The following is a 17,007-nucleotide window of genomic DNA, read 5'->3' on the forward strand; positions in this document are numbered from 1 at the left end:
GAGTCGAGGGACATGAGAGGGAAGCAGTGGTTGGGAAGGGAGTGAGACAGGGTTGTAGCCTATCCCTGATGTTATTAAATCTGTATACTGAGCAAGCAGTAAAGGAAACAAAAGAAAAGTTTGGAATAGGTATTAAAATCCATAGAGAGGAAATAAAAACTTTGAGGTTGGCCAATGACATTGTAATTCTGTCAGAGACAGAAAAGGACTTGGAAGAGCAGTTGAACAGAATGGACAGTGTCTTGAAAGGAGGATATAAGATGAACATCAACAAAAGCAAAACGAGGATAATGGAATGTAGTCTAATTAAGTCAGCTGATGCTGAGGCAGTTAGATTAGGAAATGAGACACTTAAAGTAGTAAAGGAGTTTTGCTCTTTGGGGAGCAAAATAACTGATGATGGTTGAAGTAGAGAGGATATAAAATGTAAACTGGCAATGGCAAGGAAAGCGTTTCTGAAGAAGAGAAATTTGTTAACATCGAGTATAGATTTATGTGTCAGGAAGTCATTTCTGAAAGTATGTGTATGGAGTGTAGCCATGTATGGAAGTGAAACGTGGATAATAAATAGTCTGGACAAGAAGAGAATAGAAGTTTTTGAAATGTGGTGCTACAGAAGAATACTGAAAATTAGATAGGTAGATCACATAACTAATGAGGAGGTATTGAATTGAATTGAGGAGAAGACAAGTTTGTGGTACAACTTGACTAGAAGAAGGAATTGGTTGGTAGGACATGTTCTGAGGCATCAAGGTATCACCAATTTAGTATTGGAGGGCAGCGTGGAGAGTAAAAATCATAGAGGGAGGCCAAGAGATGAATACACTAAGCAGATTCAGAAGGATGTAGGTTGCAATAGGTACTGGGAGATGAAGAAGCTTGCACAGGATAGAGTAGCATGGAGAGCTACATCAAAGCAGTCTCAGGACTGGAGACCACAACAACAACAACTGTATTAGTTATTTTCAAATACTTAAATATTTTTAGGGTGTAGGGCCAATTAAAACCTGTTATTTACATACTTTTTGACTGAAAGTATTAGGCATACTGTATTAACTTTATTAACTGTATTAAAGGATTAACTTTGAGATATTGTTTTTATTTAATGAACCCTGAGCCTTATTCAGAGTAATCTTAAATTAGCTATTTCACTTATTAATCAAAGTGCTATTACTGTGTGACAGCAATATTTTATGTTTTATTCTTTTAGTGATAGTTTAGGATTTATTTAAATATAATTTCAGTCTTTTCAGAGCTATGTATTCACTGCTCTGTAATAGTCTATAAGCACAATTATTACTTTAAATTAAATTAGCTTTTTACAAAAAATACCATGTGTGTTTATGTTTTGTTTCTTTTTTTAATGCCAAAAAATGTGTCAGGTTTGTAGAGTTTTCCAGAGTGTTGAGTTATCGAGAGTCCAGTTTACAGGGTTGTAATGTTGATCATATGACTCTAAAATGCTTAAAACTCACTATTTTTGTATCTAAATTTTAGAAAATTTTCCAGGGTAAGATCCCCAGTATGCACCCCCCCCCCCCCCCCCTCAATATTTTTTATAAGTCGGCACCCCTGATGATGTATGGCTTCTTGCTCCAGCAAGAAGACACTCCAATGTGTGTTGATGTGCATATGGATCACAATGTGCTGCATTTTAGTAAATTGAGTTTTATATTCAAACAAGAGCGCAGCAGCTAATTTACCAACACGTTTCTCCTCTGTTTAAACGTACAATCAAACAAATGTGGTATGACCCTTACGGTTTTATGAAACATCCAACTTGTTCCCTAAAGTCTTATTTAGAAGTTTTTAATGTGCTAGGAGGGCTCATCCATGTTTTTTTGCAAGCAATCAGCCAATTATATTTCCGTTTGTAATTGTTTTAGCTTTTGCCTCGTATTATTTGTGTTTTATTTGCCAGTTTTAGTACATCATACCATTGTTATGCTGTCTTAAAGAATAAGAGATAGTGTGATTGTGCAGATTGACTATAAGTGAGGTGGGAAAAAGTAAGTGTAACTGAGTCAAACTTGCTCTTAGCTGTTTTTTCACATGCGAGCGTGTGTGCATGCTCTCTCTTCTCTCTCTCTCTCTCTCTCTCTCTCTCTCTCTCTCTCTCTCTCTCTTTTCTCTCTCTCTCCTTTCTCTGTTGGAAAGACATTTAAGACAATTTTAGAAAAATTGCTAATAGAGAATCATGTTTGACCAGTCCAAAGAACTGGGTATTAACAGTAACTCCTTTATACATCCATGTGCTTCACAGTGGTTTGCAGAGTACAGATGTAGTTGTAGATATCTTCCACCTATAGTTATGTCAGTCTCACCAACAATGCATTTAGAGACTTTATCTTGCTGAAGCACTAAGCACAATTACAAAACCAAGAGGAAAAAACAGTATAGATTTGAAAATGCCATAGTAAGTGAACACTAAAATAATGTCAAATGAACTAGTGTGAATGTCTAAAATATATTTCTACTGATAGTGAGAGACTTTCCCTGCAAATGTGTAAACAGCTTACTGATTAGAATTTTATATATAAGGTAGAAAAATGCTATGACAGTATCAGTTAACATGCTGATTGCTCTGTGATCACTGGTGGCCACAATAGAACCACACACATGATGCCATGTGGCTGCCAGGGACCACAAAGTTTACTTTGTTTAGTATGGTATAACATTCAGTGGCAAGTTTCTAATACAGACACAGAAACATGTTGCTTGTTGATGAAACATTTACTGTGGATCAACATAGCCTGTGAAGACAATCTTAAGTTGATGAGTTTCTGTCAGTTCAGACATTGTCCTAAAGTGTGCATTACTTTGTATTTCCTGACTGCTTTGATGCTGGTGTAAAGAAAATCAGGTACAATATCTTGGTGCAGTTTGTAACTTTGTTTATTACAGTGTTATCAACAACAGGGCTTCCATTAGTAATTATTACAAAATGGCAATGTCACTCTATATCTGTTATAAAGTTGACTGTTAATTTATATTTTGTTATGAACAGCAAGATTTGCTTTATCAAATAATCCAAGCATAAATATTTTTAGCTGAAATGGGACCCATACCATCAATCAGTGACAGGACATCATGGTATCGTAGAAGTTGAAAAATGATTCACTGTTAAAGAAGTATGGAGGATGCTGGAAGAGTCAGATTTTGATGTCAACAATCCTGCAACATTTGTGCATTCTGATGATGAAGATGCATATGTGTCCACTACCCATAATGACATACTGATGATGATAATGATTGTGTTGTTACTAGTGATGGAAACTGTGAGAAGTTCAGTGGTGCTGTTGCAGATATTAGTCAGTCTGCAGCCACTATGGAATGGTCTGATGTCAGCAGTGCTCATTTGAAAGGGATTGTATTTTCCAGCCCATAAAAAGTATAAGTATAATCCCCCTTATCCTATGGACAGAAATGCTTGGGCACCACAGCACACTTTCAATGTATTTTTGTTGAGAAAGTGTTAAACTGATTGTAAGTAAGGCCAATAACATGCTACGCAGATTTTACATGGCAACAATGTAAGATTGCAGATGAAATGTTGTAAGGAAACAAATCATGAAGAAATTCATAATTTTTTTGGAATTATTATGCACATTTTTTGTTTATTTATTTATTTATCTCTTGTTCTGGTGATCCATGTTGTGACACTATCACAGGATATGGAACATGTCAATTTTACAAGCTTTTGGCCAGAATTTATGGTAACACATAAAACAAAACAAAAACAGTAAACAGTAACTTAGGTCCCACTACAAAAAAATACATTTTAGAGATAGATAGAGATTACAAAACAAAAAACAGTAAACAGTAACTTAGGTCCCACTACAAAAATACATTTTAGAGGTAGATAAAGATTACAGAATAATAAGTGTTACAGAGAAATAAATATTGCAAAATATATGTTTACAATAAAAATATTCGGTATTGCAAATACAAATTTGGGCATACATTTGCAATTTACAATACTATAAATGTTAAACACTGTAGTTCAGGAACTCTTCTAATGTATAAAATGATCCTTTCAATAGGAACTGCCTTAAGGTTTTTTTAAACAAGAGATCATCATCTACCAAACATTTAATTCTTGAAGGGAGGGCATTAAAAATCTTACAGCCACTGAAATGGACTCCTTTCTGCACCATACTTAGATTTGGCTGTTCATAGTGGATATCATGTTTCCCTCTAGTATTGTGACTGTGATATGCACTATTCAGCTTAAAGATGGACTTTTCTTTCCTTATGAAGCACATCAACGAGAATATATATTGCGCAGTGGATGTAAGTGTTTCAAGCTTCTTAAAAAGATTCCTGCATGTGGCTCTAGGATGGACTTCACACATGATCCTTATGGCTCTTTTTTGTACACACAGTACATTTTTAGCCAGTGGCTGATTTCCCCAAAATATAATTCCAAATGCCATAATTGCATGAAAGTAACCATAATACACTGACTTCATGGTTTCCATATTTCTATAAGAAGAAACAATGCGCAATGCGTATGTTGCTGAACTTAGTCTTTTGCACAGATCCACGATGTGGTTAGACCAATTCAGTTTGCTATCAACATTCAAGCCTAGGTAATTTGAGGAATCTACCCTGGTTATTGTCTGCTCACCTATCTTTACAAATATTTCCTCATCTTTGGATGTTTTGTGGAACTGAATGTAGTTTGTTTTACAGTAATTTAAAATAAGACCATTAATGTTGAACCAGTTCACCGTTTCATTTAAAACCTTATTTGTCGTATCTCAAGTTTATCTACTGAATTATCAATAAGTAGTGTAGTGTCATCCGCAAAAATGGTGAATCTACAATATTCCATAGAGAGAAGAAGATCATTTATAAATATAATAAAAGGTAGGGGGCCCAGAACTGAGCACTGTGGCACTCCACATGTGATGGTACCCCATTCTGAAGATACTGGGACACCATTTTGACTATCTACTACAACTTTTTGTTTCCTGTTTGACAGATATGAGTCGAGCCATTTCCCTGCTGCACCACTTATACTGAGATGTGCAGCTTTTTGTAAAAGAATTTGGTGATTTACACAGTCAAATGCTTTTGTTAGGTCCCAAAATATGCCGATCACTTTCAGTTTTTTGTTGATAGATCCCAAGAGTTTGTCAGTAAATGCAATGGGATTAGTACTGTATCCAACAATAGAAGATTATCAAATCACACATCCACTGTTCAGAAACATTTTACTTCAAGTGATGAACAGAAATTGCTTTCAGTAACTCCTCCATTGCATCCATTTTACAGGTATGGGTGATAATGCAGATAAGTTCAGGGAAATATTAGGTGCATCCTGAAGAAATTTTTGTACAGCATTTACAACAGTTGGAAGGGTTGAAATAGATGAAACCATGGTGCCATTTAGAGGATGACTTTCGTTTTTACAGTATGCAGTAGCCACCAGACAGATTGCGGGAGGCGCACATCGGCACAGCGCGTCACAGACGGTAGTTGCCACAAGTAGAGTCCCGTCCACCAGAGGGCACGCGAGAATTCAGACGTGACCTCTGCCGGCGTAACAACAACAACTCAGGCAGCACGGGCCGTGCCGAGTCAGTCAACATCGGGCCTGCCTAGGACTCAGTCCCGGTCTATGCTAAGTGAAGTGCTATGTAAACGTAAACAGTGTTACTACACAATTGGCGATGAGGATGGGATCGTTCTTTCGCGTGTTGCGTCATTGTTCCGGTTTCGCAGCTTCTCCACAGCATGGAGGATTTAGTGCGGGTTTTGGTTGAGCAGCAGACGGAGCTCATGGCCACCATGAAACAAGTGCTTCTGGAGTTGCTCTCCACGCAGTCTGCTCCAGTGCCGTTCCCTCCTCCCTCGCCCCTGTATGACGAGACGGCGGAGGATTGGGACGCGTATGAACATCGCCTCCGGCAGCATTTCCAGGCGTTTCATGTTGCCGATGTGGAGGTATGTTGTGCTCTCTTCTTGTCTTGGATATCTCCCTCGCTGTATCACGTTTTGCGGCAGCTAGCGCCATTGCTAGAACCCTCGTCCTTGTCTTTTGACGCATTGTGTTCATTGCTGTCTTCATATTATCGCCGCCGCACGCATGTTGTGGTGGCTAGGGCCGAGTTCTATCAATGCAAGAAACAGCCCCATCAGTCTTACTGGGCATGGGTCGCTACCCTGCACGCAAGTGTCATTTTGTCATGGAGCAGTCGCGAGAGTTGTATGCTCACGTTATGGTACGCGACGTCATTGTTCGTTCTGCCCCTGATAGGGAGGTCCGGCAATGGGCCCTGCAGTTAGAAGACCCTTCCCTTGAGGAAGTCCTGTCCATTGCTCAATCGTATGATGTTTGTCACGCCTCCGGTCAACAGCTGGAAGCGTGGTGCGACGTCGCGGCAGTTCAGGGCGGCGCATCCGCGTCCACTGTGTCCGGGGCAGACGACGTGCGAGCGGTACAATCCAGCCGTTACGGCTGCTCCCGCATGGCGCGTAAACCAAATTCCGGCCGCCGCCCCTGTTGCCGTCCTGTGCGTTGTGCTATATACATCACGATTGGTCAGAGTGCCCCCAGCGTTGGGCCGTTTGTCGCAAATGTAATAAAAAAGGTCGCATTGCTAAAGTTTGCCGCTCAGCCTCAAAAGAATCAAAGGAAGCAGGTACAGAGGACATGGACGTTGACATTCAGGAAGTTTCATTGGGCCAGGCTCCCGGCGCATCGACATGCAAACTCTTTATCGAGGTGTCGGTTTGGTCGTGCCGGTTACAATTGCAAGTAGGTCCTTGGATCGGCCACGTTGGCGACAGTTTACCGGCGTGTACGCGGTTATGGTAAACATGACTTACAAATCAGTCACTTGGCCTATTACTTTTATTGTTGTCAGTGATACGAGCTCCGCTAACCTTTTTGGCCTGGATGCCTTTCAAGCTTTCGGTTTTTCTATCGCTGACACCATACAGTTGGTCTCCGAAGACGTTCCCTATCACTCATTGGAATCTTTGATCTCAGACTTTCCAGATATCTTCTAGGAGGGCCTGGGGCATGTTTCAGATTTTGAAGCTCACTTAATGTTGAAGGCGTCGACTCGCACGCGTTTTCTACGCGTGAGACAGATCCCCTTGGCTCTCCGCCCTCAGGTAAAGGAAGAGCTAGACCGGCTGACAGCCCTAGGGGTCATTCTTCCCATTTCTTCTAGTGAGTGGGCTTCACCCCTCATTATTGTAAGGAAGCGATTTCAAGGCCACCATTAATTCCCAATTGGTGGTGGACACCTACCCTTGCCTCGTGCTGATGAATTGTTCTCTGCCATGGCGGGAGGCCAATATTTTTCGAAAATTGATCTTTCAGAGGCTTATCATCAGATACCACTTGATGAGGACTCCAAATAGCTGGTGGTCGTCAACATCCCATTTGGCCTTTACCAATACCAGCGGTTGGCCTTCAGAATATCCAGTGCCCCGGCGATATTCCAGTGTTATCTTGAGCACATCACGTCGACAATCCCTCATTGTATTAATTACCTGGATGACATAATTGTCACAGGCCGCAGCACGAAGGAACACTTGCACAACCTTCGCACCCTCTTTCTCAAATTCAGGTCTGTGGGCTTGCGTTGCAACCTGCATAAGTCAAACTTCTTCCAACCGTCCATTGAGTATGTGGGCTACACCATCTCTCGGCAAGGCATCCAGCCACTAGGAAGTTTGGTCCAAGGTATCGTTGACCTTCCTCGGCCCGCTTCACTGAAAGAGTTACAACCTTTTTTTGGCAAGATAGCCTATTACCACCGGTTCATTCCCAGGGCTTCCACCGTAGCCCGCCCCCTGTACTGCCTTCTGCGCAAGGGTGTTCCTTTTGATTGGTCGCCTGCATGCAAGCGAGCGTTCACTCGTTGAAGGGCCTCCTCACGTCAGCGCCTTGTTTGGCTACTTTTGACCCCCATAAGCTGTTGGTCCTGGCTACAGATGCTTCGCAGTATGGGGTGGGGGCGGTCCTGGCCCATCGTAACGCAGACGGTTCCCAGCAACCACTGGCGTTTGCATCTAAAACTCTTAGTCCTACACAAACCCATTACTCCCACGTGGAAAAAGAGGCTTTGGCCATTGTCTATGCTGTTACCAAGTTTCACCCTTTCTTGTATGGCACTAAGTTTCAGTTAATCACTGACCAAGCCGTTAATATCATTATTTGGCCCCGCCTTTCAGATTCCGGATAGGGCAGCCCACAGACTACAGCACTGGGACTTGTTCCTCTCTATGTACCATTATGACATTCATTTTCGCCCTACCAGACAGCATGCCAATGCCAATGCTCTTTCCCGTCTTCCAGTGGGCCCGGATCCTACGTTCGATCGAGAGGAGATTATGTGTTTTCATTTGGATGTGGCGTCCCGCCAAGTGGTTGATAGCTTCCCGATAACTAGCTCTCGAGTCGCCAGGGAAACGGCAGCTGACCTGGTTCTCCGGCAAGTAGTTCGCCTCATTCAGCAGGGGTGGTCATCTCGCCCTCCAGGCCGGGCTTCGGACCCTCTTCGTAATTATTTTATTCTAAGAGACTGCCTCTTGGTCTTGGAAGGAGTTCTCCTTCTGGCTAACGATGATACAGCTCCTCGCGTGGTTGTTCCTGCAAGTTTACGAAGGGAGATCCTCACGTTATTACATGCGGGGCACTGGGGTGTTTCCCGTACTAAAACCTTGGCTCGCAGACATGTGTACTGGCCCGGTATTGACAGAGAAATTGCGCACTTGGTGGCTGCCTGTTCCCAGTGTGTGAGCCAACAGGCATCTCCCAGGGCAGCATTCTCTTCATCGCCGCCGGCAACCCAGGCATGGGAACGTGTTCACATCGATTTTGCTGGCCCGTTTCTCAATGGCTTTTGGCTCATTGTCATTGATGCTTATTCCCAATTTCCATATGTGGTTCGCTGCTCCTCAATCACTTCAGAAGTTGCAATCCAGGCACTAGCAAAAATCTTTTCTGTGGAAGGTCTGCCAGTCACCCTGGTGTCGGACAACGGACCTCAGTTTATTTCGCAGACCTTCCAGGATTTTTGTAGGCACTTCGGTATTCGGCGCGTTTGCTCTCCCCCCTTCTATACACAATCGAATGGGGAAGCCGAGCGCATGGTGTGCACATTTAAGACGCAGATGAAAAAGTATGTGCACGAATTTCCTGCGGAGGAAGCATTGACATTTTTCCTGACGGCATACCGGACCACACCAATGGGAGAATGAAGCCCTGCAGAGCTCCTCCATGGGCACCAACCTAGGACTCTGCTGCACCTCCTCCGGCCTGGTCCTCGCCAGTCTTCGCAGCATGGAGTACCTGGCTTTCCACTGGGTATGTCGGTCTGGGCCTGTGGGTTTGGTCGCAATCCACGGTGGATACCGGCGGTGGTCCTGCACCGAAATGGCCGCCGGCTCTATACCTTGCAGGCGGGGGACTGGGTGGTACGTCGTCACCAAAATCAGCTACGTCCACGTTTGGGCACCCACCCTCCGACCTCTCGGACACCGGCTTTCCCATTGCCAGCACCTATGTTGTTTTCTCAGGGGACGCTACCACCCCTGCCCCCTGTGATTCCGCCGCACTGTGATGGATCTCAGCCTTGGCAGCCTCCAGTATCTCCAGCACCGGCGTCGCCTTCATTAGTGATGCCCCAGCAAGAGCCGGCCCCCCTCGCAGGCCCGGTTTCTCAGGAGGCTGGTTCACCTGTGGTTGTCCCTTCCCCATCGTCCCCGCCACTGGGTCTTGCCCCTCCCGGGGTGGACCAAGATCCAGAGTTCGACGGCCTGTCTCCCGTTCTGTCCCAGGCTCAGGTGGTGGGATGACGGGGGCCTCTTCATGTGGGTCACTTCCAGCCATATTCGAAGGTTCCGGCTCAAGGGTTGGCAGATCCCCTCGACTCCGGCCTTCCAATGGATGTGGAGGTCATCGCTCCTGCCCGACGCCCCACCTTCTGACACAGTGGATCACAGTGGCTTCACCCCTCGAAGGAGGAGGAGTGCAGTAGCCACCAGACAGATTGCGGGAGGCGCACATCGGCACGGCGCGTCACAGACGGTAGTTGCTGCAAGTAGAGTCCTGTCCACCAGGGTGCACGCGAGAATTCGGACGCGGCCTCTGCTGGCGTAACAACAACAACAACTCAGGCAGCACGGGCTGTGCCCAGTCAGTCAACATCAGGCCTGCCTAGGACTCAGTCCCGGTCTATGCTAAGTGAAGTGCTACGTAAACGTGAACAGTGTTACTACACAGTATATGCCAGGTAAAAGTCATATTAAATATGGCATTAAGGTTTCCAAATAACACAGTAGTGCTGGTTATAGTCTACACATGGTCACTTATTCAGGACACACTGGTGTTGTGTCTAACACTTTAGCAGGATGCATATGCTGGAACTTAAGCATAATTATTTTGGAGAGGTTGAACAGTTGATACAGAGAACTATTACACATCTGTCCCTCTCACGAAACAACTCTTTGAAAAAGAAGGCAAATTCAGTGGTATACTGAGAAAGAACAGAAGGCATCTTCCAGCAGTTATGAACAATAACATAAAAGAGGGTAAAATGGTAATTAAAGAGTCATCCAATAGCACTGTGGTTGGAAAATGAAGGACAGTTCTGTGACAAGCTAGGCCGTGACTTCCTGGACTTGTGCCATAGGGTTGATAACTGTAGGGTGTCCCTAAATGTATCATGTGTGCACTACCCATCATCGGAGTCTTCTACCTCAGTAGCTGGGTGTGTGTGAGGTGCACACTGCATCCTTTTTAAATTATGTGATGCTCTATCCAAACCACATAATGACAGCTGTAGGAAACATGGAAATGTCAGTGTAAGACTGAAAGAAATGCCTGGCATGGGTGAGAGTATTGAAAGTCTAATGGTTAACTGCTGAAGCATTCACAACAAAGTGCCAGAGTTTGAAGCACTCATGATCAGCAGTGAAGCTCACGTAATACTAGGTACAGAAAGCTGGTTGAAAGCTGAAATTGATAGCAGTGAGGTTTTTGGGGAAAAAATTAAGTGTGTATCAAAAGGATAGGAAAATGGGAAACAGAGGTGGTGTGTTTTTTGCAGTAGACAAAAAAAACTCAAATCCACTGACATAGAAATTGAAGTAGCATGTGAGACTGATTGGGCAAGACTCAGTATCAGGTGTGGGCATAGAATGATGATTGGATACTTCTATTGACCATGACTCGCCTCCTGATGTAACTGAAAACTTTAGGAAAAACCTCATTTCACTTGTATGTTAAGTCCCCAAACAACCTGTATTCATCAATGGAGACTTTAATCATCCAACAATCAACTGGAAAAATTACAGTTCTGTTAGCAGTGTGCGTGAAATGGCATATTGTGAACCACTGCTAAATGGCTTCTCTGAAAGATATGTAGAGCAGATTGTTCAGAACACCATTCATGACAGAGATATATTAAATTTAATGGCAACAAATAGACCTGACCTCTTTGAGGATGTCCACTTCAAAAATGGTATCAGTCAGCACGACGTGATTGTGGCAACAATGATTACCAAAGAACAAAGAACAACTAAAACAAGCAGAAATATATATATATTCAGTAAACTAGATAGAAAAATCAGTAATGCCATATCTCAATGAGGAACTTGAAACTTTGAGCACAGGTCAGGAGCATGTAGAGGCACTCTGTCTTAAGTTTAAAAGAACAGTTGACCATGCACTTGATAGATATGTACCCATTAGAATTTTTATTTTTATTTATTGATCCATTTTCATCTATAGCTGCACAATATGCAAGAGATATTTGGATTTTATGTTAATATTAACAGTTTCACATATAATATACCTTTGTACATAATAACACACATTAATATATCAATTAATGATGAATACTTAAATAAATGTTGTTACACTATATACAGAGAGATAAAATACAAATGTTCTTCTGAATGAGACTACATTAGGTTAACAAAGAAAAATTTAGTTTTGTAGGTATTCATTTACTGTGTAAAACCAGTGATCAACCAAGTACGACTTCAATTTAGATTTGAAATGACCAATTTTTTGTATGTGTTTAATGGTATCTGGTAAGGCATTGTATAGTTTGATACTAGGATGGGTAAGGCTGTTTTGAAATAACTTTGTGTTGGTGCTTTGAACACGTACATCCAATTTTTGCCTTGTATCACTTACCAAATGAAAGTGCTGGCAGGTCGACAGACACACAAACGAACACAAACATACACACAAAATTCAAGCTTTCACAACAAACTGTTGCCTCATCAGGAAAGAGGGAAGGAGAGGGAAAGACGAAAGGATGTGGGTTTTATGGGAGAGGGTAAGGAGTCATTCCAGTCCCGGGAGCGGAAAGACTTACCTTAGGGGGAAAAAAGGACGGGTATACACTTGCACACACACACATATCCATCCACACATATACAGACACAAGCAGACATATTTAAAGACCAATTAAATTTTTAAAGACCAATTAAATTTTAAAGGTCTTTAAATATGTCTACTTGTGTCTGTATATGTGTGTGTGTGCGAGTGTATACCCATCCTTTTTTCCCCCTAAGGTAAGTCTTTCCGCTCCCGGGACTGGAATGACTCCTTACCCTCTCCCGTAAAACCCACATCTTTTCGTCTTTCCCTCTCCTTCCCTCTTTCCTGATGAGGCAACAGTTTGTTGTGAAAGCTTGAATTTTGTGTGTATGTTTGTGTTCGTTTGTGTGTCTGTCGACCTGCCAGCACTTCCCTCTTTCCTGACAAAGCAACCGAGGGTTGCGAAAGCTCGAAATTTTGTGTGTGTGTTTGTGTGTTTTTTGTTGTGCCTATCTACCAGCACTTTCCTGTTTGGTAAGTCATGGAATCTTTGTTTTTAATATATTTTTCCCATGTGGAATGTTTCTTTCTACAAAGATGATGTGACTTACCGAACAAAAGTGCTACCAGGTCGATAGACACACAAACATACACACAAAATTCAAGCTTTCAAAACCAACGGTTGCTTCGTCAGGAAAGAGGGAAGGAGATGGAAGGAGACGGAAAGATGAAAGTATGTGGGTTTTAAGGGAGAGTGTAAGGAGTCATTCCAATCCCGGGAGCGGAAAGACTTACCTTAGGGCGAAAAAAGGACAGGTATACACCCGCACACACACACACATATCCATCCACACATATACAGACACAAGCAGACATATTGGCCTTTAAATGTCTGCCTGTGTCTGTGTGTAGACTGACACAAATATTCCGCACGTCCAGGGCCTCACTGCGATGGAACACTTCCTTTTATGCCGACCACCTGCCACTCTACCTAAAACCTTTTTCCTCATTACCTTAGCCAGCTTCATCCTGACCCACAACTTCTTCACCTTTGAAGGCCAGACATACCAACAATTAAAGGGAACAGCCATGGGCACCAGGATGGCCCCCTGGTATGCCAACCTATTCATGGGCTGCTTAGAGGAAGCCTTCTTGGTTACCCAGGCCTGCCAACCCAAAGTTTGGTACAGATTTATTGATGACATCTTCAGGATCTGGACTCACAGTGAAGAAGAACTCCAGAATTTCCTCTCCAACCTCAACTCCTTTGGTTCCATCAGATTCACCTGGTCCTACTCCAAATCCCATGCCACTCTCCTTGACGTTGACCTCGATCTGTTCAATGGTCAGCTTCACACGTCCGTCCACATCAAACCCACCAACAAGCAACAGTACCTCCATTATGACAGCTGCCACCCATTCCACATCAAACGGTCCCTTCCCTACAGCCTAGGTCTTCGTGGCAAACAAATCTGCTCCAGTCCGGAATCCCTGAACCATTACACCAACAACCTGACAACAGCTTTCGCATCCCGCAACTACCCTCCCGACCTGGTACAGAAGCAAATAACCAGAGCCACTTCCTCATCCTCTCAAACCCAGAACCTCCCACAGAAGAACCACAAAAGTGCCCCACTTGTGACAGGATACTTTCCGGGACTGGATCAGACTCTGAATGTGGCTCTCCCGCAGGGATACGACTTCCTTAAATCCTGCTCTGAAATGAGATCCATCCTTCATGAAATCCTCCCCACTCCACCAAGAGTGTTTTTCCGCCGTCCACCTAACCTTCGTAACCTCTTAGTTCATCCCTATGAAATCCCCAAACCACCTTCCCTACCCTCTGGCTCCTACCCTTGTAACCGCCCCCGGTGTAAAACCTGTCCCATGCACCCTCCCACCACCACCTACTCCAGTCCTGTAACCCGGAAGGTGTACACGATCAAAGGCAGAGCCACGTGTGAAAGCACCCACGTGATTTACCAACTGACCTGCCTACACTGTGACGTATTCTATGTGGGAATGACAAGCAACAAACTGTCCATTCGCATGAATGGACACAGGCAGACAGTGTTTGTTGGTAATGAGGATCACCCAGTGGCTAAACATGCCTTGGTGCACGGGCAGCACATCTTGGAACAGTGTTACACCGTCCGGGTTATCTGGATACTTCCCACTAACATCAACCTATCCGAACTCCAGAGATGGGAACTTGCTCTTCAATATATCCTCTCTTCCCGTTATCCACCAGGCCTCAATCTCCGCTAATTTCAAGTTGCCGCCACTCATACCTCACCTGTCATACAACAACATCTTTGCCTCTGCACTTCCGCCTCGACTGACATCTCTGCCCAAACTCTTTGCCTCTGTATATGTCTGCTTGTGTCTGTATATGTGTGGATGGATATGTGTGTGTGTGCGAGTGTATACCCGTCCTTTTTTCCCCCTAAGGTAAGGCCGGCCGGAGTGGCCGAGCGGTTAAGGCGCTACAGTCTGGAACCGCACGACCGCTACGGTCGCAGGTTCGAATCCTGCCTCGGGCATGGATGTGTGTGATGTCCTTAGGTTAGTTAGGTTTAAGTAGTTCTAAGTTCTAGGGGACTTATGACCACAGCAGTTGAGTCCCATAGTGCTCAGAGCCATTTTGAACCCCTAAGGTAAGTCTTTGCGCTCTCGGGTGTTGGAATGACTCCTTACCCTCTCCCTTAAAACCCACATCCTTTCGTCTTTCCCTCTCCTTCCCTCTTTCCTGATGAAGCAACCGTTTGTTGCGAAAGCTTGAATTTTGTGTGTATGTTTGTGTTCATTTGTGTGTCTGTCGACCTGCCAGCACTTTCATTTGGTAAGTCACATCATCTTTGTTTTTAGGTATATTTTTCGTACGTGGAATGTTTCCTTCTATATATATATATATATATGTGTGTGTGTGTGTGTGTGTGTGTGTGTATATGTATATATATATATATATATATATAATAGAGGGAAACATTACACATGGGAAAAATATATCTGCTTGTCTGCTTGTGTCTGAGTATATGCGGATGGATATGTGTGTGTGTGCGAGTGTATACCTGTCCTTTTTTCCCCCTAAGGTAAGTCTTTCCGCTCCCGGGATTGGAATGACTCCTTACCCTCTCCCTTAAAACCCAAATCCTTTCGTCTTTCCCTCTCCTTCCCTCTTTCCTGATGAGGCAACCGTTGGTTGCAAAAGCTTGAATTTTGTGTGTATGTTTGTGTGTCTATCGACCTGCCAGCGCTTTTGTTTGATGAACAAAGATGATGTAACTTACCAAACGAAAGCATTGGCGTGTTGATAGACACACAAACAAACACAAACATACACACAAAATTCAAGCTTTTGCAACCAATGGTTGCTTCATCAGGAAAGAGGGAAGGAGAGGGAAAGATGAAAGGATGTGGGTTTTAAGGGGGAGGGTAAGGAGTCATTCCAATCCCGAGAGTGGAAAGACTTACCTTAGGGGGAAAAAAGGACAGGTATACACTCACGCACACACACACACACACACACACACATATCCATCCACACATATACAGACACAAGCAGACATTATGAAAATGGATATGTGTGTGTGTGACTGCTTGCAGCAGTCAACATGTTAAATAGATGCATTCAGTTCAACTTTATTTTAACTCACTATGTTAAGTGTGATGCTATAGTTGTAAATCTGATGCTGCTCATTTTGACAGTTGACGAATATTCCATCATGTTATAAACACATGCAAAACTAATTTTACAGGTTGGAGCACATCTCCGACTAGACGCATCATGTGTGGATGGTGCTATCATATGGGGTAACTCATGGGGTGTGCACTTCTTGCCTGACCTCTATCATGCTACTGTGACTTTGCCTGAAACACTGGCCAGACTGAGAGAAAGAAAGCAGCCAGCACGCAAAGTAGTTGCGGATGATGTGTGGCTGAAAAAGGACCTCCATCAAGTTAGTTCAATGACTGTGTACCATAAATGTTTTTTTATGAGTAGACGTATAGCTCTCAAAGTTTCAGATGACAATAAACTGAATTGATCTTAATCAACTTTCATCAATAGTATAAACATTTTTACAGTATGAAACTTTGAGATTTATATCTGTTGCATCTCGAAGATCTTATAATGAAGTATCTTGAACAGAATGATATCCTCCACATCAACACTACTCAGCAGCTGGTACTAAACATTAGGGTAACTTAACTGATTACAGAGGAGATTACCACTGTCTGTATACAGGAAAAGTTAGAGACATTTGTAATATGATCCTTTTCTTCATGTAGGGTATCACAGCCATGTGTGTGTGTATTTTAAGTAGTCACTAGTTTAGTTTTCTAATGATGCACCATCTAGCTAAGTTATATTTCTAATTATTTTAGATTCAAAATGGAATAAAGACTTCCTTTCTCCTTTTCCTGAATTTCACCTCAGTCTGCAGACAAATGATGCTTTCTCACACTGTTCATTCTGGACTTGTTTTTTACAATATTGGGCTGTATGTACAGGGTGGTCAGAAACAGTCTGATAAGCTGTGCAGGGTAGGCTGAGCTAAGAATTAATTGTTAAGGAAAAAATCCAATAGAGTGTGCTGTTTCCAAGTTAATTAGTACTGAAGTTAGCAAATTAGGCTGTTGCATGAACAAATACAAGTGGCTCATCAGAAACGGTGTCACCAAATGCATTCTTTGTTTGGTTTCCTAAA

General features: G+C 43.2%; 1 protein-coding gene across 1 annotated transcript in view; it reads left to right on the plus strand.

The window, feature by feature from the left end:
- LOC126100930 (malate dehydrogenase, cytoplasmic-like) overlaps nucleotides 1-16,444 on the plus strand; it is a 207,848-nt gene extending 191,404 nt beyond the window's left edge. Inside the window, exons 3-4 of the mRNA XM_049912345.1 lie at nucleotides 16,057-16,257; nucleotides 16,385-16,444. Of these exons, the coding sequence (XP_049768302.1) occupies nucleotides 16,057-16,257; nucleotides 16,385-16,444 (261 nt within the window). The remainder of the gene's footprint in view (nucleotides 1-16,056; nucleotides 16,258-16,384) is intronic.
- The last annotated feature ends 563 nt before the right edge of the window (nucleotides 16,445-17,007 follow it).

Source organism: Schistocerca cancellata, chromosome 1 (genome assembly GCF_023864275.1).
Source record: "Schistocerca cancellata isolate TAMUIC-IGC-003103 chromosome 1, iqSchCanc2.1, whole genome shotgun sequence".
In the NCBI taxonomy this organism is placed as follows: Eukaryota; Metazoa; Arthropoda; class Insecta; order Orthoptera; family Acrididae; genus Schistocerca; species Schistocerca cancellata.